General features: G+C 40.7%; 2 protein-coding genes and 1 pseudogene across 8 annotated transcripts; 2 read left to right on the top strand and 1 right to left on the bottom strand.

Moving 5' to 3' along the window:
* Positions 1–2,918: 2,918 nt before the first annotated feature.
* LOC115672679 (3-ketoacyl-CoA synthase 4-like) lies at positions 2,919–5,359 on the bottom strand. Its single transcript, XM_030594566.2, has one exon. It carries the CDS (start codon positions 4,704–4,706, stop codon positions 3,180–3,182), a length of 1,527 nt encoding a protein of 508 aa, XP_030450426.1. The 5' UTR covers positions 4,707–5,359; the 3' UTR covers positions 2,919–3,179.
* A 9,570-nt stretch (positions 5,360–14,929) lies between these two features.
* LOC115666091 (uncharacterized) lies at positions 14,930–17,533 on the top strand. Of its 7 annotated transcripts, none has more exons than XM_030587882.2 (4): positions 14,930–15,080; positions 16,396–16,589; positions 16,685–16,773; positions 17,245–17,533. In XM_030587882.2, exons 2-4 carry the CDS (start codon positions 16,404–16,406, stop codon positions 17,258–17,260), a joined length of 291 nt encoding a protein of 96 aa, XP_030443742.2. In that variant the 5' UTR covers positions 14,930–15,080; positions 16,396–16,403; the 3' UTR covers positions 17,261–17,533. The 7 variants fall into 7 exon arrangements, with proteins under 7 accessions (XP_030443742.2, XP_030443743.2, XP_056160923.1 ...); XM_030587883.2 differs by having other exon boundaries at positions 14,950–15,080; positions 16,399–16,589; XM_056304948.1 differs by lacking the exon at positions 14,930–15,080 and adding an exon at positions 15,087–15,325 and having other exon boundaries at positions 16,399–16,589.
* Positions 17,534–24,758: 7,225 nt separating this feature from the next.
* LOC130135495 (auxin-responsive protein SAUR68-like) lies at positions 24,759–25,955 on the top strand (annotated as a pseudogene).
* Positions 25,956–26,171: the final 216 nt, after the last annotated feature.

The following is a 26,171-nucleotide window of genomic DNA, read 5'->3' as shown; positions in this document are numbered from 1 at the left end:
TGCTCATCCATAGTCATCTACTTCACGGACTCCATATTAAGCAGGGACTGCTACAAAAAGTCCTTGGCTCAGCATTATAGCACATAGAGCTCCAGCTCTACTACAGCGCTTCACTAACTCAAAGCGCCTCGCTATGAGAATCTAGCTTCGCTAATGCTTGGTTAAGTCTTGAACCTTTGCGCTGAACGTTCGCTTTCTCAGTAGCAAAAGCGCTTCTCTTTGCATTGGAGATTTATGGTGGTGATTTAGTGGCAGAAGGTGGCAAGGTTGCTTTATTATCTATTCCATTAACCCTTAATTCAATTGTTTCAGCTCGAGTGAGGTAACTTGAGGAAGCTCTTGACGGAGCCTCCCTCTTAGATGGGTCACTAGCGCAGGAGAGATAGTTAGCGCTACGTTGGGTACGAAACTACACTATCGAAAAGTAAGAAGAAAGAATAAACTCTCCAATCAAGTAACGGGTCAACCCCACTCTAATGGTAAGGGCAAGGGGTGTTATTCCCTCCTGGACAAGCTCTTCAGCACCATCCTTCATTAAATGGAGTGTCATTCCATCAAGCAACAGAAGAATTAAGCAAAAGATCTCGACTTCATCTTACCTTTTTCAATCCAAAAAGCACTTAAAAAAATTCCTTCAAGAGATTCTCAATGTCCCTCCACAAAGATAATTAAAAGAACCCTGCACCAATAACAGTTCTCGACGAAGAAAAGGCAGTGCATATGGGGGACCCTTCCAAATGAAGAAGATGATCAGACAAGCTTTAATTGGAAATTAAAGGGATCGTGTTCAAGACGATATCGTCTAAGAGAAAAGAAAGAAAGAAAGGAAAAAAATTTAATTCGTACTTCATTGAAGCCAGCTACAAGAAAATGAGAATGGCAATGAAAACCGACATATAACGCGAAACTTCACTAAACTAATCCAAATCAAATCCAAAGAAGTCTTTTTCTAACCTACCACCCATTCATCCGATTAAAAATCATCATGAATTTTAATTAAGAGAGGGAGGCATAAGCATAACTTCAAACACACAAAGCTTTTTCGGATAGCATGATAACTGTTTTGCTGTTAAACTATGTAAAGCTAGTGCTTGTACTCCTCCAGAACAAAAACATGCTACAACTGATGAACAAGCTCTCCTTTGCCTGCTCAGTTGAGCTAACATTGCAATTGCATGACCAAGCAGCTGCACATATCAGGCTTATCTGGTTGTACGATATCCGGAACTCATTTCACGAATTCAAATCCCCAATCAGCATATGCAAAGACACCCCGAGCTAACACAACGTAACATTCACAAAAATCACACAACTCTTAACAGAACCATTTTCTGGTCGGGGTAGAGCCAGTTGAAATCTAAAGCAGTTTTACCACCGAGCGATATTCTTGAAAGTGCATGTGACTCAACTCGGAATTCAGATGGCTGGGAGAGGATCGCGGGACTAATTTGTTCATACTTCAATTAATAGTCTCCTTTAGGACATTTCCCATCGTATGTGAACTAATTTTGTACCAGCAAACATCGAAGCTAGACATGCTTCGTTACAACTTGTGCTTTCCTAAGTTTGATTTACTCCTTGTATGTATAATCGTTCTAAGCAAAAAATCTCTCTTCCCTAGATTTAGATTGCTGTATAGAATGACCGCTCACCGTGAATAAACAGCGTTAATTGCAACTTCAAGATGAATATAAATTCTTTTACTCAAACACCAGAGGTCTTATGTTGACAGATTAATAGCTCTCTTTTCTTTGTTTTGCAAGAATGGTAGTTGACAGCTTAGATTTGGTTGACTTATATTTACCTCGTTCACTGGACAGTCCAACTTGAGCCTGATCTCCAACTCAGATGTAGATGTACAGGAACAACTCCTCATTGACAACCCACATTTCAATGATATCCCTCGAGATCCATTTGTATATTCTTAGAGTATTAACAATTTCTTTAGAGCAACATACAAGTAATTTCCTGTCCTCCACAGATGACAGCTACGCTGTACAAGAGGATGTTCTATATTAATGCCGTGATTAAGACAATACCATGTGCACATCGGTCTATATATAGATAAAAGACAAAAGAAACATAGCTTCTGCTCTTGCAATACTTTCCATCTTCCAATGCCATACACCTCAACACATCCTCTTGAATACTGTGGAAATATAGGGCATTCATCATACATGATGGTTCCTCTCGTACAATCAAACTACCAAAATCGTGAGCTCATTTGAGCCGTAAGAACAATATAAACTCCAGAAAATAGAAAGACCAACAAACTTGGCATGGAAAGAGATCCTAGTGGTGGGAAAAAGCCGTGAGCACACAGAGCGTTTGCCGGTAATGTTCGGTTAACGACTTGGGGTGAGATCCTTATGTCATCAATTGTTAAAGCCAACAATAGACCATTTGAGAGAGAACAGATGCAGACCAAGTCCGGCCTTGATCAGAGGGAAGTTAGGTACCAATCACCAAAATCGAGAGCAACCCTCGCCCTCAATGAGAGAGAACAGGTTCAGACTTCCGACCAAGTCCGGCCTTGATCAGAGAGAAGTTAGGTACCAATCACCAAAATCAAGAGCAACCCTCGCCCTTAATCGGCTAAGTTAGTTCAAGCACTAACGTATAACCTACTTACAGTTTGAGGAAGACAATATCCCGAAGCAGCTATGTTTCATCCTTCACAAGAGATCCAAGTATTTTCCTCTAGCAAGCCAATCCCATGCGCCCAGTTAGGTTTAGAATGCCATAGATGATTGTTCTCCACAGCTATGAATTAATCCCATGAATCCCAATATGTCATGATAACCAGAAAAATATATAATTCCATCCGCCCCAAGCATTAGATCATGCCACGATTTTTAATAAAAAAGATCCAAATCCCAGAGGCTGAAGGTTTCTAAAAGTGATTAGATACATTGATATAAGTACAAGAACAAGTTCCTCAGTACCACAACATCAAACTCCAGGGGAAAACACTCAAGATTCCAAACTGTTCAGACACCCAGAGCAAAAGAAACAAAAAAAGCCGGCTAGTGACTTTTGAGCCTAAACAACACATACACAAACCGGATAAATGAGACTCTCGACGCAGTAAAGACAGAAGTCTAGACACTTTTCTAGCTAACCCTTCAATGGTATCCTCGCATAAATTAGGAAACCGCTAACCGATATGTTTTTAGCAGTTATAGCTTTAACTGCACCGGATACTTGTGAATGCAATCTTCCCAGGGACTATTGGGTGAAGGGGTCACGTTCCGGAGTGCCTGCCACACTGCACTATTACATTTGAAACCACTTCCAAAAGCAATTTGCCAAACACGGTTTCCCCTTCGCATCCTCCCCTTGGCCTCCGTGTAAGCCAACTCGTACCAGATCGAGCTCGACGAAGTGTTACCGAACCGGTGTAAGGTCATTCTAGAAGCTTCGACGTGAATCGGAAGGAGCTGCAGATTCTTCTCCAGCTCATCAATCACAGCCCTCCCACCAGCATGGATACAGAAATGATCAAAAGCGAGCTTAAAATCTGGAATGTAAGGCTTGACTTTAGCATTGAAGAACTTCTTAGCTACCAATGTAGCGAAAAACAGGAGTTGCTCACTGATCGGCAAAACAAGAGGACCCAATGTAGTGATGTTAGTCTTAAGTGCCCCGCCGGCAATCGCCATCAGATCCTTTGATAGCGAAACTCCCGTTTTGCCCGCATCATCCTGCTCCTGATATACACACCTAAACGCCTTATCATCGGCCCCACGATGTGTCCGAACCACATGGACAAGCTTGTACTTAGCCCTCCTCCTATCAGATGACTTGTTGGACAACAAAACCGCAGCTCCCCCGACTCTAAACAAGCAATTCGGAATCAACATCGACTTTTTGTTCCCAAAATACCAATTTTGTGTAATATTCTCAGTGCTCACAACCACAGCACAAGTGTTCCTATGAACTTGTAACATGTCCTTAGCAAGATCAACAGCTATCACACCGGCACTACACCCCATCCCCCCCAAATTGAAGCTCTTGATATTACCCCTCAGCTTGTACTTATTGACAATCATAGCAGACAGCGAAGGTGTGGGATTAAACAAGCTACAGTTCACGACAAGAATCCCGATGTCCTTGGGCTTAATACTAGTATTAGCAAACAGATTATCCAGAGCACCATACATCACCTGCTCTGCTTCTTCCCTTGCGGCTGCCATAGAAGGCCTTGGCGGAATGTAGTGCATTGCCTCGGGCGCGTAAGTCTCCTCCCCAAGCCCTGATCTTTCGAGAATCTTCCTCTGGAACTCGAGCGACGACTCGTCGAAATCGCCGGTGAGCTTCGAGTGCTCCATGAACTGATGGTACTTCACTTGCAGATGCTCCGGGGGCTTGTAACAGGAGTAGTCGACCAAGTAGACGGATCTGGGGCGGGTCATAATGTAGACGGTGGATCCGAAAACGAGGAAAGCAGAGCAGATGATGACGCTCACGAGGTTGTACTTGAGGTGGAGCCACAGTTGGTTAATCTCCTCCGGGTTCATCTGCGACGCTTGGACGATGATGACCGCCATTGAAGGCACGAGCAAGAGGGTGAAGAAATGGGTCAGCAGGTAATGATAGCCCAGCTTGACGTACTTCAAGTTCACGCTCTGGAGGAAATCGGGCAGCCTCCGGGACGTGTGGATCTGGACGCCGCCGGCGGAGGCGGAGGATGCGCTGGAGCTCATGGCGGGCGGGGAGTCGTGTTGGGTCGAAGCTTTTGAGGATTCTGAGTCGATTGGGAGCGAAAAGGAAGGATTTTGAAGGAGGGTTTATATAAAAAACCGGCGGACGATGGGAAGGCGTACGGATCTGGGAATCAAACGTTATAAGAGATGTGGGGAAAGAGACGGGAGAGAATGAGTTTTGGTGGTTGTATACAACTACGACAACAACCCCAAGAACGAAGACGGGGGCGATCATCGACCACGTAAGAGCAACCTGGGAGCTCGAGTGCGGGCGTGTGCCTGCGCCTCTGCGTGAGAGAGAGCGAGGTGCAGAGGTTGTCTTCTGGTATATGTTCTTCTCCCTCTCTGCACTCTCTCCCGCCCTCTCCCTCTCTCTCTCTCTAACTCTCTCTCTCTGTTTCGGTTTTCTTGTGCGAATGGGCGATTTGAGACGGGCAGGGGAGGGGAGATAAACTAGGAATAGGAATGCGAATCTCTCTTTATAAATTCCCTTCGACTCGAAAAGAGAGAGAGAGAGAGAGATGTGGAGGGAGGAACGGAGGAGAAAAGACAATGAAGGAAAGAGCAAAATAGTAAAAGGAAACTCTGCTTTCGATGGAAATCGGAAAAAAAACAGGGGAAGGGAAGGTGGGGTTGGAGTCCACGGGAGAGAGGCAGAGAGAGAGGGGGAGCGGAAGCTTCAAAGCCGGATGCTTGCACGCGATTGACTTCTTGGCTTCTTCAATGTCACAAATCTCATCCCCAAGGATTTTCCCAAATTTTTCCGCTCTTTTATTCTTTTTTCCCTCTTTGGGCCAGCATTAGAAAATTGACTGTTCGCAGACGTCAGGCTCCTCCCTCCAATTCGTTCAACGATCCCAGGGGGTCGCGATGGTGGGGGCACGTTCTCCAAAATCCCGGTTCATTACCGTCCCCCATCTTGTGTGGCGCCGCGTGCATTCGGTGGAGGCCCGTTGCTTATACGAATCGAATGTTTTAGTTCTGGTTATTGCCTCGCCCGAATGTTGATTGCCCTATATTTCGATTCATGCCGGGTTAGATGCATCTACTTGGTTTGTAATTAAAAGCGATCCGAATTAAATATGCGCGAGTGACTTTCTAACGATGCCGTTCGGGTGTCAGCATCGCGTGAGAGCGGGACAAACCCTTTTTGATTATCGATTAAGCTTTCAATGATCTCATTCTGTTACCATTTTCAACGATTGGAGTTTGAATAATGCATCAGACTCTAAATATATAAAAATATGTGGTGAGATAATTTATCCTCCATATATCGCCAAGATATTCAGAAAAGGTCTTTCTTTTCGCTTGCTTAATATATATCAAATTTTGTGCATGCGTTATGTGCGTGCGGGGTTTTTTAGATTAGCGCGGACTGTTAAATATTTAGTTAATAAATGTATTCTCCTTTGTAACACCTTTAACGAGATGCTGGAGCGAACCGTTTCGGCTATCTCCCGTTTTTCTCAGCCTCGAGTGTCCTAGAAATGTGCAGTTGTAATCGTAAAGTTGCACAAGTCATCGTTGCCCCTTAGCTATTTTGCTTAGTTGGACTTATTGTTACATGTGAGGGTATGACAGTAATTTAAGGGATGGACCCCAAATTTAAAAGTTGGATATATTTATATATTGACTTTAGCGTATAGTATTCTCTCCCTAACATTCACTAGTCACCATCTAAACAAGCCAATTGCATTGTGCTAAATTTCCAAATTAAGGACTCTAAACTCTTGGGTTTGGAATAAACACACTGTGTCCTCAATTTTATATAACGCACGACTACATAACAATTGTGTTAATCGTTCTACACATCGTATGCATGTGAGAATTTTTATGTTTTTCTCTAAATAGATATTATCGCAAGCAAAGTCGTTTCTTAAGAAGGTCGATTTGGCCCACTTTATGGCTTCGGAACAATGAATTCGTGCACGAGAGCGTTGACTCGACGATCTCAAAAGAACCAAAAAAAAATTGAAATAGGGCGCAAAATCTTGTATGTACATGTATTTGTTAAACAAACAATAAAGGCCACTACACCTTTTTAAAAAAAACTGCTCCATCACGACTAGTGAAGTGGCCAACCTGCAGGCTACTTAATGCATTTATGTAAAAAGGGCGAATTGTTATTTAGATTTAGTAATCTCAAATAGACCCGTCAAATGAGCGGATCGAATAAGATTTGGGCCGAGTCGAAACGAATCCGACTCAAATTGACCTGTTTAACCCATTTCGCTCGATTTTCATGCAGTACAAATCTCAAGACTCATGTCCGGCCCGGCCCGATTCATATTGCTAAAACGCTTTCATATTTAACTCGATATAGAAAAACTAATATTCAAACTGAGGGAAAAACGTGAGATCGAGTGAATGTGAGAAAGACTTGAGAGAGAGTTATAGAAATGAATTGACTCTAAACAAGTTATGAACCAATTTAACAAGTGTTATTTTGAGTTTTATTATTCTAAACTCATTTACGACCCATTTACTGAATATAACCAACTCATATAACAACTCAGCCCATTAAATATGGGTTCAAAAATGGGTCAATAACCATTTTACCAAGTCTAATCTCAAGTAGTGAATGGCATGGTACGAGTGCACAGTCCACGTATGATCAATAATCGAGATTTGCTTGATCTACATACCTAGATTAGGCAAGAAAATTAGACATCAAAGCTGGTTCCTTGCCCTTTCTATCTTCGATGGCGTGTTCTTTTCGATGATATTGGACGTAACATGGCCTAGCTTTCGCATTGACTCTTCATGCATGATGGGCATTGTCGTTAGGTCTAGGACTTCATCTTCACACGAGAAATCGTCCCGAACATCCTTGTCGATTCCGCGTCGTTATCGAAGCTGGAAATTTCTCACGAAGTTGAGGACACATCCTTGTGGATGGTCTTGGAAAATTTTCTTTCTATAAAAGCCATTCGATTGAGTTGCTAATAAACTCCGCAAAATACGCAATTAAGTTTTTGACCAATTAGAAGCGGTGATCAATAGATTATCATCACGCTTCCGAGTGACCCTTTCCTCGAAATTCTAAAACGGAAACTCTGTGTGTACTAAGATAGATATACAAAATTGATTTACTAAACGAGGTGTCTACTTGTTATTGACTATTGAATATAAGCCACTAGTTGAAAGGCCACTTGCAATATGACGAACTGCACATCGATTAGTAAATCAATTTCGTAGACCGGTCTCAGTAAATTTATCGTTGCTCATCCCGAAAACCATTTTCCTTGTAGCTCCACTTTTTCCTCTCATTTTTAATCATACCTCATGTAGTTAATTTTATATAAATCCGTGATTTTCTTTAATGTCCTTATGATCAAGTCACGAGAAGAATAATTGTTTATCAAAGGGGTCTCAAGGTCATTACAAACGATGAAAAATATATTATAATAAAGTTCAAAAAGGTAAAATATAAAAAGAAGGTGTTATGTGGAATAGCTTTTTTTTGTAATTTTATAATCGATTTGATGTATCTCGACGAAGATCATTTGTAATGGGTATTGTCCACGGATATCAATTAGGGGTGAGCAAGATGGATCGCCCAAACTGGGACCGGACCGGATCTGATCGATCGGTTCAGTTTAGTTTTCGGGAATATTGGTCCGGTTCCCAGTTCCTAAAAGTGAAACCTGTTTTCGGGCGGTTCGGTTCCCGGTTCTAGGATGGGAACCGGATCGGACTGGATCAGACTGATAAATATATATTTTTCTAATTTTTTCATATATATAATATTTAATATATATATGAAAAATATTTAATATCGGTCCCATTGAAAAAGATTGTTCAATTTTTTCATATATTATATATATTTTTCCAATTTTTTCCATGGCCTTACAGGATCAAATCAAAACTACAAAGGAAAGAACGGAACAATCGGTTTCGGTTCACAAATAATATTTAATATTAGTCCCATTGGAACCGGATTAGACCATCGGTTCGGTCTGATCCACGGTCCCAATACTAGCCGGTCCAGTCCCCGGTCCTAGAAACTGGAAACCGGTCCTCCTGATCCGATTCCCTGTTCTTGGGTTGGACCGGACCGGATCGGAAACCACTAACCCCTAATATCAATAGAAAAATATTCGATTTTTAAAATATCGATTTTATGTACGAGCTAGGTTTTTTTTTTCTTAGTCGGAGTATTCCCCGAATTAGTTGGTCCATCGGATGTTGCAACATATTCCTATTTAATGCGTGCACTTGATTGTAAAATCCATCTGTAATACCTTTTCTTTCATTCTTAGGCGATGGACACGTGTCGCGCGATGCAAGGACCCGCCGCACGCGCGTCCTCGGTCAACGGTCAACCTGCGTAGGTGCTTCCAGAATCTACGTACGTACGTCGCACAGGGGTTTCGCAGTTAAATTTTCCCAGCCCTACAATCAATCACGGAAAAAATAGGAAAAAGAAAAAAAGGTAAAAGAAAAAGGGTTAACACCACAAAAAATCACAAGCTGATACGCGTGTGATAATTTTACCCGAACTTTTTTTTTGACCACCAAAAACCTCAAACCGGTACACTTGTGACAATTTTACCCTGAATATACAAAAAAAAACCCCAAATTGATATACATGTGACAATTTTACCCTAAACTAAAATTTTAATATTATTTTTTATTTTTTCGATTTTTTATTAATTTTTTTGTTTTTTCTTTTCTTTTCTTTTCTTTTTCTTCATCTTCAACCTCTACGGCTCGCCGGCCCGCCGGCCATCGGCGAGGCTCAACCTGCCGAGCGGCGAGGCGACCCTCGCCCGTCTTTGCGAGGCTCGACCTTGCCGGATCCGCGCGGCGAGGCCTCCCTCGCCCGGCTCAAGGGAGCTACCCTCGACTGCCCGCCTGAGTCGACCCTTGCCGCGTCGACTGCGAGGGTCGTCCTTGCCCGCCCGGGTGAGGCCCGCCCTCGCTCGACTCAGGCGAAGACGTCTTCCACCTCTGGCCGGTCGCCGATTCGGCTACCGGCCAGAGGTTGAAGATGAAGAAAAAAAAAAGAAAACAAAAAAATTAATAAAAATTCGAAAAAATAAAAAATAATATTAAAATTTTAGTTCAGGGTAAAATTGTCACATGTGTACCGGTTTTGGGTTTTCGTAGTATGTTGAGGGTAAAATTGTCACAAGTGTACCGTTTGAGTTTTTGTGGTATGTTTGTGGGTTTTTTTGTGGTAAAAAAAGCTCGGGGTAAAATTGTCACACGCGTACCAGTTTGGGGTTTTTTGTGGTATTAACCCAAAGAAAAAAGAAGAAGATAAGGGCGTGTTTGGTCACGCGACTACGCCGAACCCGCAATTTACCGGTAGGAAAAATGACACAAATAGTCTCTGAACTTTAGTTCAATTCATAATATTATTTTTAAATTTTTAATTTGTTCAATATAGTCCATGTTTATGAATTTTTAATTTTTTCAATATGATCATTAAAATTTTAATTTATTTATAGATCTATTTATTTCACATTCATCGTAGGTTAGGTTGGGCCGTCACGATCGCCGCCCTTGCATTTAAGCAAACGCACCATTCACATGCCGTACGTTCTTAGGATTAGGCGGACTCCACCGTCGCCATATCTTCGTGATTAATTACGTTGGCCTAGGCTCGCATCGTAAAGTTCTTCACGGAACCTTCCCACGCTTAGGCTTCGCATGATAACTTGCCAAAACGTGTTTGATTCTGTTCTTTTGTTCCCAGAATCAGTTTGGGAACAGAAATGCGTTTGTTTAATTTTTTGATTCTGGGCACAATTTTGTCAAAAATTGTTCCTAGAATCAGTTTTGGAGCAGAATCAAGAATAAAAAAAAAGTAGCTTCTTGATTTTGGGAACAATTTTGAGAATCAATTTTTTTTTCTTCTTCCTTTTCTTGGTTTTTAATTTAGCTTCTAATGTCCGGCCCGAGGACCGCCCTCGCCGGATCTAACGAGAATATTTTACCAGCCATGGCCAGCGACCAGGCCATGGCAAAAAAAAAATATAAAAATGTATATTTTTAATAAAAATATTTTACAGGCCATGGCCGACGATCAGGCCATGGCAAAAAAAAAGAAAAAAAATATATTTTTAATAAAAATATTTTAATAAAAAATATATTTTACCATCTATGGTCGGCGACCAGGCCATGGCCAAAAAAAAATAAAAATATATATTTTTAATAAAAATATTTTAATAAAAAATATATTTTACTGGCCATGGCCCAAAAAAATAAAAATTTTATTTTTAATAAAAAATATTATTAATAAAAAAAATATTTTACCTACCATGGCCGGCGACCAGGCCATGACCAAAAAAAATAAAAATGTATATTTTTAATAAAAATATTTTAATAAAAAATATTATTAATAAAAAAATATTTTACCGGTCATGGCCGACGACCAGGCCATGGCCGAACACAAAATAGCGACTTTTGTTGCATTCGTTGGTTGTAGCCGACCTCGACTACTATGTTCCCCTCTTCGTGCCCACGATTCTTATACTCCAAAAGACTCCTTTTTTTTATATTTATTACAAGAAGACTTTAGTATTACTCGGAAAAATACAAATTTTGTGTGACTGTGCGTATGGTAGTTTCGAGGCGGATCTAAAGGACTTTTTTTTTTCTCAAATTGGGCTTCCTATGAAAAATCATTTGCCTAATAAATCTCTTGCGGATTTGCCAAATTCGAAGATATAGCGCCGCATCGCTCTTGGGGATTCGTTCGTCATCACTCTCTTAATCCTAGTCACATTTATTTATCTCTCTCTCTCTCTTTGAATTATTACAAACAACTTTAACACTTTATGCGATCTTTATTTTTTTTTTCATAAATCGATTCATTGTAAGTAATTAAGGACGAAGCTTATAACCATTCGGCTTCAATTGGTTGAATTGTTCATTCAACCGATTTTTTCATTTTATGAAGTATAAACTGAATATACGGGTCGAAAACAGATTGAGAAACCTGTTGGAATAATGCGTATTGTACTGAATATAATTATAGAAGTGACACTATTGAGGTATTCATTTTTTTTCGAATTACAGCGAACTTTAAAAAAAAAATCAAGAATCTAATGTGTCTATCTAAGAGAAATTAAATTAAATTGATTTATTTTTATTTTAAGAGAGATTTCACTTGATGGAATAATAACCCTTGCTATTTCGATTCGGAAGTTTTGTCACGACACTTTTGCACATCTCGCTTCAATTTCGAGTTATTCTTTACTCGTGTCGATTTTCCATTGATTTCTTGACTTCCTTCATATGACATCACAGATTTTGTACAAGTTCGACACACCTAATAGTCTTATATAACTTTATGATACTGGAAAGTCTGGTTCAAAGGAAAAATTGATAATTGACCACTAATTATAACTTACATTTCTTAGAAACCCATTGATCTTGACCTGCTAGTATGAAACGTCCCCAATAATCTATCTTTGGGTTCCCTTTCTTCGGTTTCTTTCTTCAGTATAGAAGACCAAAGATCAAATTAAAAAAATGGATAACGATATAAATGATTTATGAATTTCGGCCCAATGTGCGATATGATTTTTGAACTTTTACTTTGTTCAATGTGGTCTATAAATTTTAGCACCAATGTGCAATATGGTCGCTGGATTATAATATCCCCGAACTCAATCTAGTTATTGAATTATCTATTTTTAGAGATTAAATTGAAAATGTATCAAAAGTTCAGGGATCACATCGAATAAATTTAAAGTTCATAGGTCATATTGAATAAATTATAAATTCAGGAATTGCATTGCGCATTGAATCAAAGTTTATAAACTATTTATATTATTTTCTCTTAAAAAAAAACAGAGGGCAAGAGCAGCGAAGCGTATCTCCCTGCACGGTAGGAGAAAACTCATCGAATGCGAAGGGTAGTTTGGCAAGTCTCTCAATCGTCATAAATGAAGAGAAGCAGTACCAATCGTTATTCGTTACGCCACAAAATAATTGAAAAGGTGCCGCACTATTTCACTCCACATCATGCTATTGCCCCTCATTTTTCTCAATCATGCTTTCGGGAATCCCACCACGGGACAACCTTTCCATCAAATCGCGGCAGAGCTATGCAGGTCCCATATCCAACCGGGGCTTATAAGTGAGATGCGACCTCGCTTTTCGCTAGACAAAAAAAGAGGCGCGACGATCACATTCACATGCAATCCAAGAATTCTTTAGTTTCGTTATAAAAAACAAATTTTTTTTTTTTTTCAAAAGCATCGCATCAAATGAAAAGTCAAGCGCCACGGGTTTCATCGCGACACACCAACTCCACTCGCCACTCGCACTCATTGGAGGAGCAAATTAGAAAAAAATTATTAAAATATTCATAAAGCTCATGATCATTTATTAATTAAGGAGAATGACACGAAGAGTTCCCGAACTCTGATTCAATATGCAATGTGATTCCTGAACTTTTAACCCAACATGTAATATAGTCCCTGGACTTTTAATTTGTTCAATATGGTCCATGGACTTTTGGTACATATTTAATTTAGCCCCTGGACAATATGAAAATGTTCAAGACTACATTGAACAAATTAAAAGTCTAGGGATCAAATTGAATATTAGGCTAAAGTTCAAGGATTACATTGAACAAATTAAAAGTTAATGAACCAAATTGCATATTTGACCAAAGTTTAGGAACTGTTTGTGTCATTATCCCCATTAATTACGTCATTCTAGCCAATTTTGATTGGAAATCGCTGACATCGACGCTGGTCGTCCTATGTGGATGACGTAAATTTTTTTTGTAATTTGTAATTTTTTTCTCATTGTGCCGATGAGAGTCTCTGGTGAGGGCGAGGCCTTTGCGGCCGGACACAGAAAAAAAAAAGAGCCAAAAAAGCAAGAAATTTCAACATTAAAAAAATAAAAAAAAATGCAAAAATTATTCACATCAGTGCCGATCATGCCATGTAGGACAACCGGCGTTTACGTCGGCGATTTCCCGATAATATTGGTTGGGAGGACTCAATTGATAAATTGTCCAAAGGTTGAACACTAAATTGACCAACTCGAAAGATTTAGTAGTGAATTGGCACAAATACAATAAGCTCAAGACCTTTTCAGTAATTTTTTCCGTCGCCGGAGAGACCGGCTCAACACCGCGAACTTTCTTCCTTAGGCTTTTCCAATGCCCCGTCGTTTAATCAAAGAACACGCACGCCCCTCATTCGTTCGGTGTCCGAACTGAAAAACCCGCGCGAGATGGAAATTTCTACGTAGGCCGCCCCGCGCACGAAATGGAGAAATTCGCTTTGAAGCCCGACAAAAGCGTGCGTAGGGTCCCCATAACTCCAAGCAGAGGATGCCATGCCCCGAGGGCTTTGCCGTCCAGCGGACAAGGCCTGACAAAAGGCTAAACGCCTTCACGTGCTCCAGGAAATGGTGTGAATCCGAGGGGAGGTCCTCTATGATCCCGTGGCCTTGTTGGCTTTTTACGTTAGCCTCGATGCGGACGATGCGTTGTGAATCTCGCTCGTGTTGATCGAATCTTCGTTGTTACTAACACGAAAGAAACGAAGAGAATGCGTGCCGCGATGGATTGTTTTTTAGCTTTTCGTAACGTTGTGTAACGAATTATCCGGGGTGATGCGTATAGATGTTAATTCCCAAATCGATCTTATTCTTATCGACATACCTTCGTCAGATGTTTTCGTTTTGAGATTGTTTGTCGATACCTACGATATCATGGAATTGCCTTTTAGTTTGCTTACGCCTATTGCTTCTCTATCTTTCTCTCTCTTTTTTTAAGCAGAAGGAGGAGGGCGACTATTCCTTCCGAGAGTTACCATAAGGGCCTCGTACCCGTTACGGAAGATTCGATTTAATCTGTACCACGAGCCTGTCGCGACAATCCCGCCGGCGTGCGAAAGTTGAAAAGTGTCTCTCAACGAGATAGTAAGTACCCAAGGCGCAAATTGGTCGGCTCGTGGCATGATTTAAATTCGTGATCTCATGGACAACCGGGTTGGGCCTTTACCACATACTGACCCGATGAAGGCCCACGAAAAATTTGGGCTCCGTTGGTTGGATCGGGCCCAATTCAGAAAGCACGTGTCCGAAATTGAACTTTGCCTTCGAGGCACGGAGCAGTCATCCGGTGCGGTGCGGGTGCACATCCAGCTATACTTAGCTCCAGATCTGAAGTTGAACTTTGACCTCCAATCACCATCATCATCAAGGCCGTTCAAACTCGCGAGGCCGAGGGTCGGGTCGGGTCGAGTGGGTCAATGCCGCCTCGGGGTTTGCTGGCAACAGTCCAACCCGGTGCCGACAGGTGGCGAGCTCAAGGGGCGGGCATTTTAGGGGTTTAGTTCCTGTTCTGAAAGCATTGCGCCCTCTGAATTCCACACCCGCCGCGATCAATCGAAGGTACGTCGTCATCGAATCTCGCTGCTTTTCGTCGATCACTTTGCTCGTTTCGTGCTGTGCTGTCGAGGTTACTGTGATTCGTATTCCGACGAGTAGTTTCGGAAGATTCGATGATGGATGGACTAGGTTAAAAGGTGGGGTTGTAGATAGGTGTGGAGGATGCTGTCATTAGTGATGTTCGCGTGTTGGATGAAGCGAATGGGTTCCTTTTTGGTCGGAGATGCATCGAGAAAAGATGCGTACCAGTAAGATTCTCCCTTCTGGTGCGATAGATCATCGAGCAGCTGATGTACGGTGATTGTGCCGGTGAATTGTAGCATAAAACTTTGCACGGGTTTTTAGTCGGTGGCGAAGCATTATGGTTAGGAGTTTATATTTCTTGATGGGAGAAGACGGGGACCAGTTGTTGTGATTTTTCGTTCGCGGGACTTCATGCTGATTTTTGATCGGTGCCTAATTGTTTGGATTGCTGGTCTTTTTACTTTATTGACCACAGTTTGGATTGGTCTTTTGATGAATCTAATTGATGAGGAAAGTTAAGAGGCATGAGAATGCATGTTAGGCAAGTGACTCCCGTGTTCGAAATAGTAATTCGCTCTGTTGTTTCAAGAAACTTATCATGCTTTGAAGCATCTAGTGATGACTGATGGATTAGGCACGAGACATTAAATTTGATGGAGTTGGCTGCGCTAAAGGCGGCATTGCTGGTGCTTTGTAGCGAATAGGCATGCCGTGGAGAGAGAGAGGTAGGAACAAGAGCGTGAGATACCAGATAAATGAACCTTTCTGTATTTTCTTAACATGCCGATTATGTCTGCTTTTAGCATCTAAAGAATCAACCGCCTTTCTCATAGGCTGTTTATGATGTGCAATTGTGCATAACGTTTGTTACAACATTCATATGGGTGGTGGAAGTGTTGCTTAAAATGGTAGTAGCAAGGGAAACCCCATTATTTGTAGGGGAAGTTGAGCGTATGCTGCTGCTGGTTGTGTCTCGAAATAACTGAATGTACACTTCAAAGGCAAAAGAAGCGACAGTTCCTTTAGCGCTCTTGGCTAAGCACAGAAGCCAAGAATAGATAAACTTGGATATGTGGTTGCATGATCTCGTTTCTCTGTCACTCTGTATTCCTGAATTATTGAGTTCATCATAGATAGAACAGAATGGTGCTATGTGATCTGAAGAGTGCAATCGACATATACTCATGCGTGCAAGGCACTTTACACTGATGCCTCACTCTGATCAATGGATCTTAAATTTGTATTAGGATTCCTTTACATATGTTGTGGCATTGTGTGTCATGGTTTATTGCAGCAGTATCCATGGAAGCCCCAAAAGGCCAGCAGGAAAAGCTTTCACCTCCACCTCCACCTCCACCTCTTGCTTCATGCCGTAAAAATAAGAAGGATGATGCCGCTTTCTTGGAGGATTTGAAGGATCACATCGATGAATTCATCAACGCATCCATGAAAGAGCATAAAACTTGTTTCAAGAAGACCATGCAAAAGGTTGTTCCCTCGGTAAATTGTAAAGCAAGCCACTTCTCGAGGTTCTTCATTGTCCGGTCTAATCCATGACTCGATTTATTTATTTTTTGTCTCAGATGTTTGGAATGTCGAAGGTTGTTGCAGAAAGGAGTTCCGCCGCCCAGGAAGTTGAAAGTTCTCTGCCGCTTCGGACAACTGTGGCAGAGTAAATCATCTCTTTGTGGTGCTAGCTCCACTGTATATATGGGCGACTTGTTCTCTTTTTTATGTTTCGGTTCGACGTTCGAAGTTCGAATGAACTTTGTTAGCTCTGGTTTTCGAGTCATATTATGCAGCATGAACTCGGGAAGACACTTTAGAACAGAATCAGCATAGTATCTGATAAAGAGGCGGGGCCCAGCAAGAAAGTTAACAGCAATTGGACTATAGATGTCAAAACCATGCTCAAAGATGTAAACAATTGCTGAAAGCATAAACTCGAAAGAGCTAGCTCTTTGCAATCGTTCGCAATCAAAATAATTGCTACTCACAGAGAAGCAGGGATCTACTCTCATTTTGTGATTCATGAAGCATAGGTGTCGTGCATATATCGTTAGGCACATGCTTATTATTCCTTTTTAATGTAATGCCTTAAGAATTATTGTTTTCTCTTTTTATTGCAACGTTAATTCTGCAGATCTTTCCCAGAGTAGCAGTTGTGCAGATCAAAAAGCGTGTTTCCCAGCAGACAGGCAACTCCTATGTCCTCTGCCCACAAAAATTGCTTGGGAATGGCCACCTTTCCACGACCAGAACGATGTTCCCATTCACTGGTACATAAGTTGGGTTTTGCAATCTCCATTCGCTTCAAACGTAGATTTCTGAGGAATCGGAACAATTTCTTGGCTCAATTTCTTGACTAAGAGCCATTATTATCCGCGCACGATCCACCCAATAGTGAATTAAAAAGATTTTACGGACAAAAATCACGGTAGTAACGTAGATATGAAGGAGAAATTGTTAACCTCGCTCGTAAGAGCCATTTGAAACAGAAGCGAACACTGTGAATTCACGGCAGGGATGGGATCGAAATCAAAATGAATTCAATTTTCAATGATAACTGAAAAATTTCATGTAAACGAGAAGAGGGCCTTCACGGCTCTGCCGGATCAAGTTGCGATCTGAGGTTGCTTTAGAAGTGGAGTCTGGCCACTTTGATCTGGTAAATGGTATGTCAAACTCAGCGAAGATTTGTTAAAGCCCAAAGAAATTAGTGTTTGTTTGTCTGAAGGAAACTTGTTTCCGAGAAATTTCTTTTAGACTTTTCAATGTTTGGATGGCTAAAGATAGAGAGTGCAAACTGATGGAGGTAATAAAACAAAGCTACAAATGCAGACAATGCATACCAACTTTGTCCTTCGAACTTATTCTTCGCAAGGCTAGCTTGCATCACTTCTTCAATCTACGAACCATGGAGGGAGAGAGCTAGAGATTAGACTCGGATCCCATTATGTTCTCCAAGTATTCAATAATACCAAAACAGTTGGCATACAAGAAATGCTAGACCAAATTAATATAGAGAGGATAGGATTTTACTTTCTCCAATTCAATTCTTTTTAAGAAATATTATTCAAGTTTCTAAAGCGTTTTTTAAAATTTTGAAGATCACACATGCTACGTCCTTTTCTTGCCTTGAAGGGAAGGCTCGAGCTTCTAAGCTCCTCATCTGTATCGTGAAAGGAAAAATATAATAGAAAAAAACCAATCAACAAATACGTTGAGAAGATGGAGCATCGTGGATGAAACATAAAATACCACGTCATATGCGTGGACCAGACAAGTAAATGTGCCGTTTGAGCTCGGCGACGATTATGTTCTCATTGATTGGATCCATAAGAACGTTTTTCAAAACCACCATTTTGTGAGGAAAATGAGAATTCAAAAGGAAGGACAACATTTTTCCATACAATGGCTTCACGGGTTTTTAAAGGTGCAAAAATCAAGTAAATGGGACAGTTGGTTAAAAAATTACACAAATATTACTTTTCAAAAAAAATTCACTTTTTAAGAAGCTTTCGAAATTAGCTAGCTAGATGCACTAAAATTACAAGCCAAAACATGATTACATGGCAAAACACCCTCCCACTAAGGCTTAACAATACCGAATGCAGTATCGGTCCCCAATTTTTTTTTAAATCGAAATGTATTTTCAATATAATAAGGTCACGAGCTTTCCGTAGATGCAAAAATCGAGTATATGAGACATCGGACGGAAAATTTATGTCCGGTCAAAGTTCGATTAAATTCGAATAAAAAAAATACACACATTTTTCTAAATTTATTTATGAATGTGGATGCATGGAAAATGACATTAAGGAAGCAAGACAAGACAGAACAATTCATTCTAAAAGTTTAGCAATATTCTTGGATAAAATGTGAACTATCTGTAGTTCTCATGAACATTGAGAGATGTAAATCACCAAAGTGCGCATTACTTGAAGAGGCGCCCGGTAGCGAAATTTAAAGTAGCTAAAGAAATTAGTGTACCAATAGTGTTTTTAATAAAGTCGTATTTTGAATCATGCAATTTCGCTAAATATTCTAACTACAGATTATCTCCATCTTCTTCATATGAACACACATTTTCTCAAGTTCCTCTTTCTTATCATGATAGAATTTGCCAATATTATCGTCCAACCGAAAAACATGTAAATCTTGTATTGAATGTTGTAAAAAACTAGTTATGACGAATGATAGCAAGAGAATTCACTTTCCAACAAGTCCCTTAAAATGTAAATCCGATTTAGAATACATTTTTGCTAGATTAAACTCAAATGAAAATTTGAAAAAACTTGTCGAATGATAAAAAAAACAAGTTGCTAATTGCTAAAGAGAGAGAGTGCAAAATGAAGGAGTTAATGGAACAAGGGAAAATTTCAATTAAGGACCCCAAGTGGGGTCAAATTCTCAAATAAGGACCCAAAGTAAATATTGTGTCAAATAAGGGCCTGAAGTGCATAATCAGTCTCAAATAAGGACCCGAAGTGCCCAAAAAATCTCAAATAAGGACCTGGGTCCCCGGCTGGCCAAAATACCCGCCGGCCGGCGAGAGTTCTGTTTCGTGCAGACAAGAACTTTTTCATTTTTTTATTTTTTATTTTTGTTTTTTTCTTTTCCTTTTCCTTTTCTTTTTTTTCTTCTCTTCCTCCGTCGGCCATAGCCGGGGCCGGCGGAGGTCGCCGGCCTCGAGGCGAGGCCGCCTCGCCGGCGTCGGGCGAGGGCCGCCTCGCCCGGGCCGGGCGAGGTGAGGGCGGCCTCGCCGACGCCGGCGAGGCCGAGCCCTCGTCGGATCCGGCGAGGCTCGACCTCCACGCAAGCGAGGCCGGCCTCGCCCAACGCAGGCGGGCCGAGGCCTCGCCGATCTGCGAGGCTCGACCTCGCCGCACCGCGAGGCCGGGCGAGGGCGACCTCGCCTCGACGCCGGCGGGCTCGACCTCGCCCTGCAACCGGGCGAGGCCGGCCTCGCCCGGCCTGCGAGGCGGCCCTTGTCTGCGCGGCGAGGCCGGCGAGGTGACCTCGCCCGGGCGAGGAGGCCCTCGCCCGACGCCGGCGAGGCGGCCTCGCCCGAGGCCGCCTCCGCCGGCCCGGCTATGGCCGATGGAGGAAGAGAAGACAAAAAAAAGGAAAGGAAAAGAAAAAAAAAAAAGAAAAAAAATGAAAAAGTTACTGTTCTAGGTCTTAACAGATAACTTCTTCTTGCCGGGCGGGTATTTTGGTACCGGGACCCAGTCCTTATTTGAGACTTTTTGGGCACTTCGGGTCCTTATTTGAGACCGATTGGGCACTTCAGCCCTTATTTGACACAATATTCACTTTGGGTCCTTATTTGAGAATTTGACCCCACTTGGGGTCCTTAATTGGAATTTTCCCATGGAACAAAGCAACGAATGCAGAAAATGCCTACCAGAGAACTTTGTCCTTCGAACTTAATCTTTGCAAGGCTAGCTTGCTTCACTTCTTCGATCTACGAAGCATGGAGGGAGAGAGCTAGAGATTAGACTCGGATCCCATTATGTTCTCCAAGCATTCAATAATATGGCGTACAGGAAATGTTAGACCAAACTAATATAGAGAGGATAGTATTTTACCCTCTCCAATTCAATTCCCTTGAAGAAATATTATCCAAGTTCTCTAAAGCGTTTTTTAAAATCTTGAAGACCACACATGCTACGTCCTTTGCTTGGGAAGGCTCGAGCTTCCAAGCTCCTCATCTGTATAATGAGAGGAAAAATACAATAGAAAAAAACCCATCAACAAATATGTTGAGAAGATAGAGCATTGTGGATAACAATAATTTCCATCTTGCTTCACTTCTCTCAACTAACCAAGCAAAATGACAGACTTTGCAAAAGCCTGCTCTGTTTACATGTTAAACAAGAACTAACTTGGATCTTAATGCACTTATAAATAAGCCATCTTACAAACTTCTTGTCAAAGCTACATGTTCAGATACTTCTTTTAGCAGGAAACTTTCAGGTATCAAATTATGTACCGAGCAGTTAGCCAGTTACCTGTACGGAGACTGTCCCTACTTGCTAAAAATAGCGAGACCAGCTGTAACTATGGTCCCAGAGGCAAAAAGAATCAACTTGAATGTTTGCTTTCTTGCTGCATCCTGTAGTGAATCGGTCTTTAATCTTGGTTCAATAACCATCTAGAATAAAGAAGATGGAATCAACTTGAATGTTTGCTTTCTTGCTGCATCCTGTAGTGAATCGGTCTTTAATCTTGGTTCAATAACCATCTAGAATAAAGAAGATGACCATAAAATTATGCAGGTCCTACGTTTACCCAGAAGACATAATCGTATAATAATCCACTGAATATTCTCAAATTCAATTCTCTTTAAGAAATATTATCCAAGTTCTCTAAAGCGTTTTTTAAGTTTTGAAGATGGGCAAGCTCGTCCCACGCCTATGGTTGGTGGCCATTTGAGGAAGAAGCTAGAAGAAAAAGAAAGAAAAGAAAAGGACGGAGAGAAAAAGAGAAAAAAGAATGGAAAAATAAATATAAAATAAAAATTTTAGAAAAATTCAGAAAATTTTAAAAAAATAAAATGATCTAATTCACTTGAGCTTATTAGGTAATCCATTTATTATCCATTTAATACCCATATAAGATTCATTTAAGTTTGTTTTTAAAATTTAAGTCATGATCCACAATCATTAAATATGAGTTAAAATATGATTCTAGACCCATTTTGCCACTTCTAATGAAATCTACAACAAACTTAGCATGAGAATGGTTTAAGATTGCCGTGGACCTCGAAAATCAACCCTGGTAGCTGTACAAAATCAACTCCTTGGCAACCTCTTCATTGTATTAAAAATATGCGCTCTTCAAACGCCACTGCAAAATTCGAAATTCAAATTGCAAAACCAGCCTGATTGAATGTTATCTCATCCAAGTAAATGTTGAAATTCTCATGTAAGCATAAATGAGTGTCAAACCTTAATTGAGCTTCGCACAGCTGACCAGACAAATTAGTGAAGTCAGGCAATAAGTAGATTCTCAAATGGTGAATGGAAAACAACAACCATTAACTATGTATCCCGCAAATTAAGACCTTCCCAAAATGCCTGACAGAATCTCATTAACTAGGGAAAACCCACAAACAAAATCCATCAAACATTAAGTCACCACAAGAAAGTAGACGCACAGCAAGAACCAGACTCACTAGCATTAACTTCATTACTGGAGGCAAGAACCACGGTATTGCCACAACATTACACGAGGAGATAAACACTGGCACAAGTATTTTTTGTTCTTCAGATCTATCTTCCCCACAATGGCGTCGTTTAAAAAGTCATTTATGCTAAATTTCCACGTCGGATCTACGTCAGACGAGTAGTCTACCAGGTGTGTTTCCGACAGACATATTCAACGGAAGCTAACATACCAATTTAGGATTATTTTGTGACACAAAAATTAATTTGAAATAAATGTACTACGAGGTATAGATTTGAGATTTTTTGTGGTATTATCCTTGTTTTTCATTTTCAAATTCTGGAGGAAATTTTTAAGTAAAAGTTGGAAATGCCTGATAAGCAATACCAAACAAGTATCCATTTGAAATTCTCTAGGGAAAATTACCAAAACAGTCCTAAACCTATTGTAATTGTGCCAATTTAGTCATAAACCTTTTTTTTTGCCAATTTAGTCTTAGACCTTTTACGCTTGTGCCAATTCAGTCTATCCGGTAATTTTCCTAAATTCTTTGAGTCAGAAGAAGAGAAAGATGAAAGAAAAAGGAAAAATTATATAGTTCATGCAATTTTAACACAACCTTATCATAATGGGAAAAGTTATCAATGGCGTTCAATGTGTATATATAGAGCAGAGCCACTTCTGTAATTTATTTTTTTACTTGAATATACTAATTAAAAAGTATTATAGATTCGGGCATGTCCCAGTGTTCTCTTTCTTTTTAGTTTTTATGGTGTTTGAAAAGTTAAGGTTCGTATTTTTTCCATTTAATTTAGGAAGCTGTGCTTTGAAGATGTTAACTTTGCCAATGTAACCAAAATTTAATTTTCATATTCCTCGGAACTGACTACAATGTTCTGAGACTTTTGATTCAGAAGATGAAGAAAAAAGCATGGGATAATGTAGCAAGGAGGAAGTTTTTGAGTGAAGTTTTTAAGAGAGGAAAAGGTGGATAGAAAATAAAAAAATAAGTGAAGTTTTCGAGTGGTTATTCAAGGAAATGGTAGAAATTGTGTATGAACTACAATTTTCATGCAATTATCTCAATTATTTACATCCTAACAGCCTCAAAAGAAGAAAGGCAAAAACATAACTACGAAGCTTCCATGACTACAGATAAGCAATTGTTGTACGGTGTGAATTTGCTGGAGAGAATTACATAGTGAGCATGTGTTGGTTGTAATAGACATAAGGAGAGCCTGCTCGATTTCTGCATTGGCATGCCGCTGGATCGTTGAAACTGCATAGTCCATGAACATGGCGTCGCACGGCAAAGTGATCGGTCCATTGCTTGGCAGCCCAAATTCTTCCTCGGCTAATTTGATCAGCTTTCATATGACACAGTTGTTCAGGAACCTCATAGGAAACACAAACCGCTTTCGGTCAATTGAGTAGACGACGAAATGTCCTCTATGAACTAGCACTTCCTCGTCTCCATCAACTCGTGGAAATGTGATCCTTTTCCTTCTCATGGCAGCTACTCTCTGCCATTTTCTCGCAATCTTGACCAAGTGCATTGGGCCGATCCTTTTTGTCTGTATAGGAATGTGGATGGAGAAGAAATAGAGATTGTTTTCCCTAAACCTGAGGGTTTTGAAATGCCAAAGTTGTATTGAGTTGAAGATGGTGGGCTTACTGGGGTCTGTTAAATAGTGGTGCATCAGGAGGACACCGCATTGATGGGAGTCACTTAGAGATGGTGCAGAGCCATGTGAATTGGGAATGCATGAGAATGTTAGGGGTGGTGGCGTTGTCTGTTTCGGTTAGGCCGTCAATTCGTCTCCCGGCAAGCAAAGCTCCACTGTTTGATTTGATTGTAGCAACATGTACTGCAACAAATGATGAAATTGAGTTACAGATTCCTTTTATTCACATGAAATGTTCTTTGCTGAGAAGACAGTTTTGGTGGTTTGTGAGCGAATGACTCGGCAAATTTAGGGCATGTGCAATAAATTACTGCTGGACCCAGGATGTCTAAAGCTCACACCAAACAAATCCTAGAGTATGTGGCTCGTACTTACCGAGTCTGATGGTTGTTCCTAGATCCTGGCATCACTTGATGCAACATCTGAAGGGCTCGGATTATCCAAGCTTTCGCTTCTCATGTGTCGTTGGTCGTCCCATAAAAGCATAATGCAGGGTTTTCAGGTTCTAAAAACGTCAAGGGGATGAGATTTCAGATATACTGATAAAAGAAGCACAGTGAACTTCATAAAAATTTAAGCAACACCTTATATCTTACATGAAGAAAAAGGAAAACAGATCTGTCATTAGACTGTCTGTCCCCTTAATGAATGGTTTGTTTCTTCCTTTCTTTGTTATTCCAATAAGCCTAAACAAGTGTGGATATACACCTTTGCTTGTGGCATTAGTTCAATTACATCAGTTCATACTGCTATTCAGTACGTCTCTTCGGCAACCCGACAGAAGGTAGGAAGACCCGACATATCTCCTATTTATGTGCTTGAATTTCTGAATTTTGTGGGTTTTGCAGAATTGCTTGCCAATGAGACCAAAAGTTTGTGATAAGTTATTCAATTGTCTGTCGATATTGACAATACAAGAACCGGCAGGAATGGACAGTGGACAATTTTTCCTGTGACCTTCAGCAATTTGTGGTTTATGTTGTGATTCATGGAGAGAATGTGGTTAATCAAGTTGACAACCAAACTGATCTGGACCCTACTGTGCAGTTAATCTAGCAAAATAGCAAGAGAATCCTTCTCTTCTGTTATGCAATCTTATACTCATGAGCCCCACAGAACCAAAATCTTAACACTCAAATGAGATTTTTCTCAGCATGACCACATGGGTTTGCTAACCATGTGACTTCACATTGGAAAGAGATACATTGAATGCCAATCCGCTAGCTCTCTCAGTATAAAACTCGGGAAAGGCTTATACTATCTGGGCAACCAGAAATAGCACTCAAATTCAACAAAAAGCAAGTTCGCTCTTCTGTTGAGAATTACTTTGTGCTGAGCATAATGATAAGCACAAAGAAGCTGATTCAAATGGCAAGGAAGTGGCAGAAGATGGCCGCAATTGGAAGGAAACGAATTTCGTTTCATCGGACGAACAGCAAGTTAGCTTCAGCAAATGGAAACGGATCATCCGTTGGCTCAGAAGGGTCGCTTCGTCGTCTACACAACAGATGAGAGGTGCTTCGCGATCCCTCTCTCGTTTCTCGGCAACAACATAGTGAAGGGGCTATTCAGGGTATCGGAAGAAGAGTTTGGGATTCCATGTGATGGTCCAATCATGCTTCCAATTGACGCGCTATCCATGGAGTACATACTTTCATTAATTAGTAGAGGCTTGGCTAAGGACCAAGAGAATGCTTTGCTTATGTCGTTCAACGGACAAAGCTGCTTATCATCCTTAGCTTTCAATCCAGCATTAGAAAACCCAGAACTGCTTGTTTGTAGCTGACAGATACTAACACATACCGTGTAAAGAAAGAGCTCATCATCCATCTTCTAACGTATGATTCAATGAAGCGATACGACAAAATCTATGTATGTGCATTCTAATTCCAAGTATTTCTGTGTAAACATGAAGCCTTATTCTACTCGAAAGCACATTGCAAAAAAGCTCCCATTTGTTCACCCATGATTATCTTAGTGACTGTCAATTTGATTTGAGAAGTGTCAACATCGATGCGGACAATGCGTTCTGAATTGCTCGTATTGATCACAATCACAATCACAAACACGAAAAAAAAAAGATATATCCCGTGTTAAAAGGAAAGTTATTAATCGACATAGTATTCTATGCCCCGTTTGGTTCAGCATTTGGAATGCTCATTTGTGCTCTAAAGTCCCTTGGTCAAATGCAAATGGTGTTTGGCAATTTTTT

Source organism: Syzygium oleosum, unplaced genomic scaffold (genome assembly GCF_021117445.2).
Source record: "Syzygium oleosum isolate NSW1041296 unplaced genomic scaffold, Sole_v2.1 Sole_v2.33, whole genome shotgun sequence".
NCBI classification, from domain to species: domain Eukaryota; kingdom Viridiplantae; phylum Streptophyta; class Magnoliopsida; order Myrtales; family Myrtaceae; genus Syzygium; species Syzygium oleosum.
The sequence above is the reverse complement of the archived record's forward strand: the minus strand, read 5'-3'. Positions and strand labels throughout refer to the sequence as shown.

What these genes read in the sequence shown, in the direction of transcription:
- LOC115672679 (XM_030594566.2), bottom strand. Translation starts at nt 4,706, where the DNA reads ATGAGCTCCAGCGCATCCTCCGCCTCCGCCGGCGGCGTCCAGATCCAC.
- LOC115666091 (XM_056304947.1), top strand. Translation starts at nt 16,362, where the DNA reads ATGTTGTGGCATTGTGTGTCATGGTTTATTGCAGCAGTATCCATGGAA. An exon ending in TCAAGAAGACCATGCAAAAG is followed by an intron (nt 16,590 to 16,684) that starts GTTGTTCCCTCG and finishes TTTTTGTCTCAG; the next exon opens with ATGTTTGGAATGTCGAAGGT.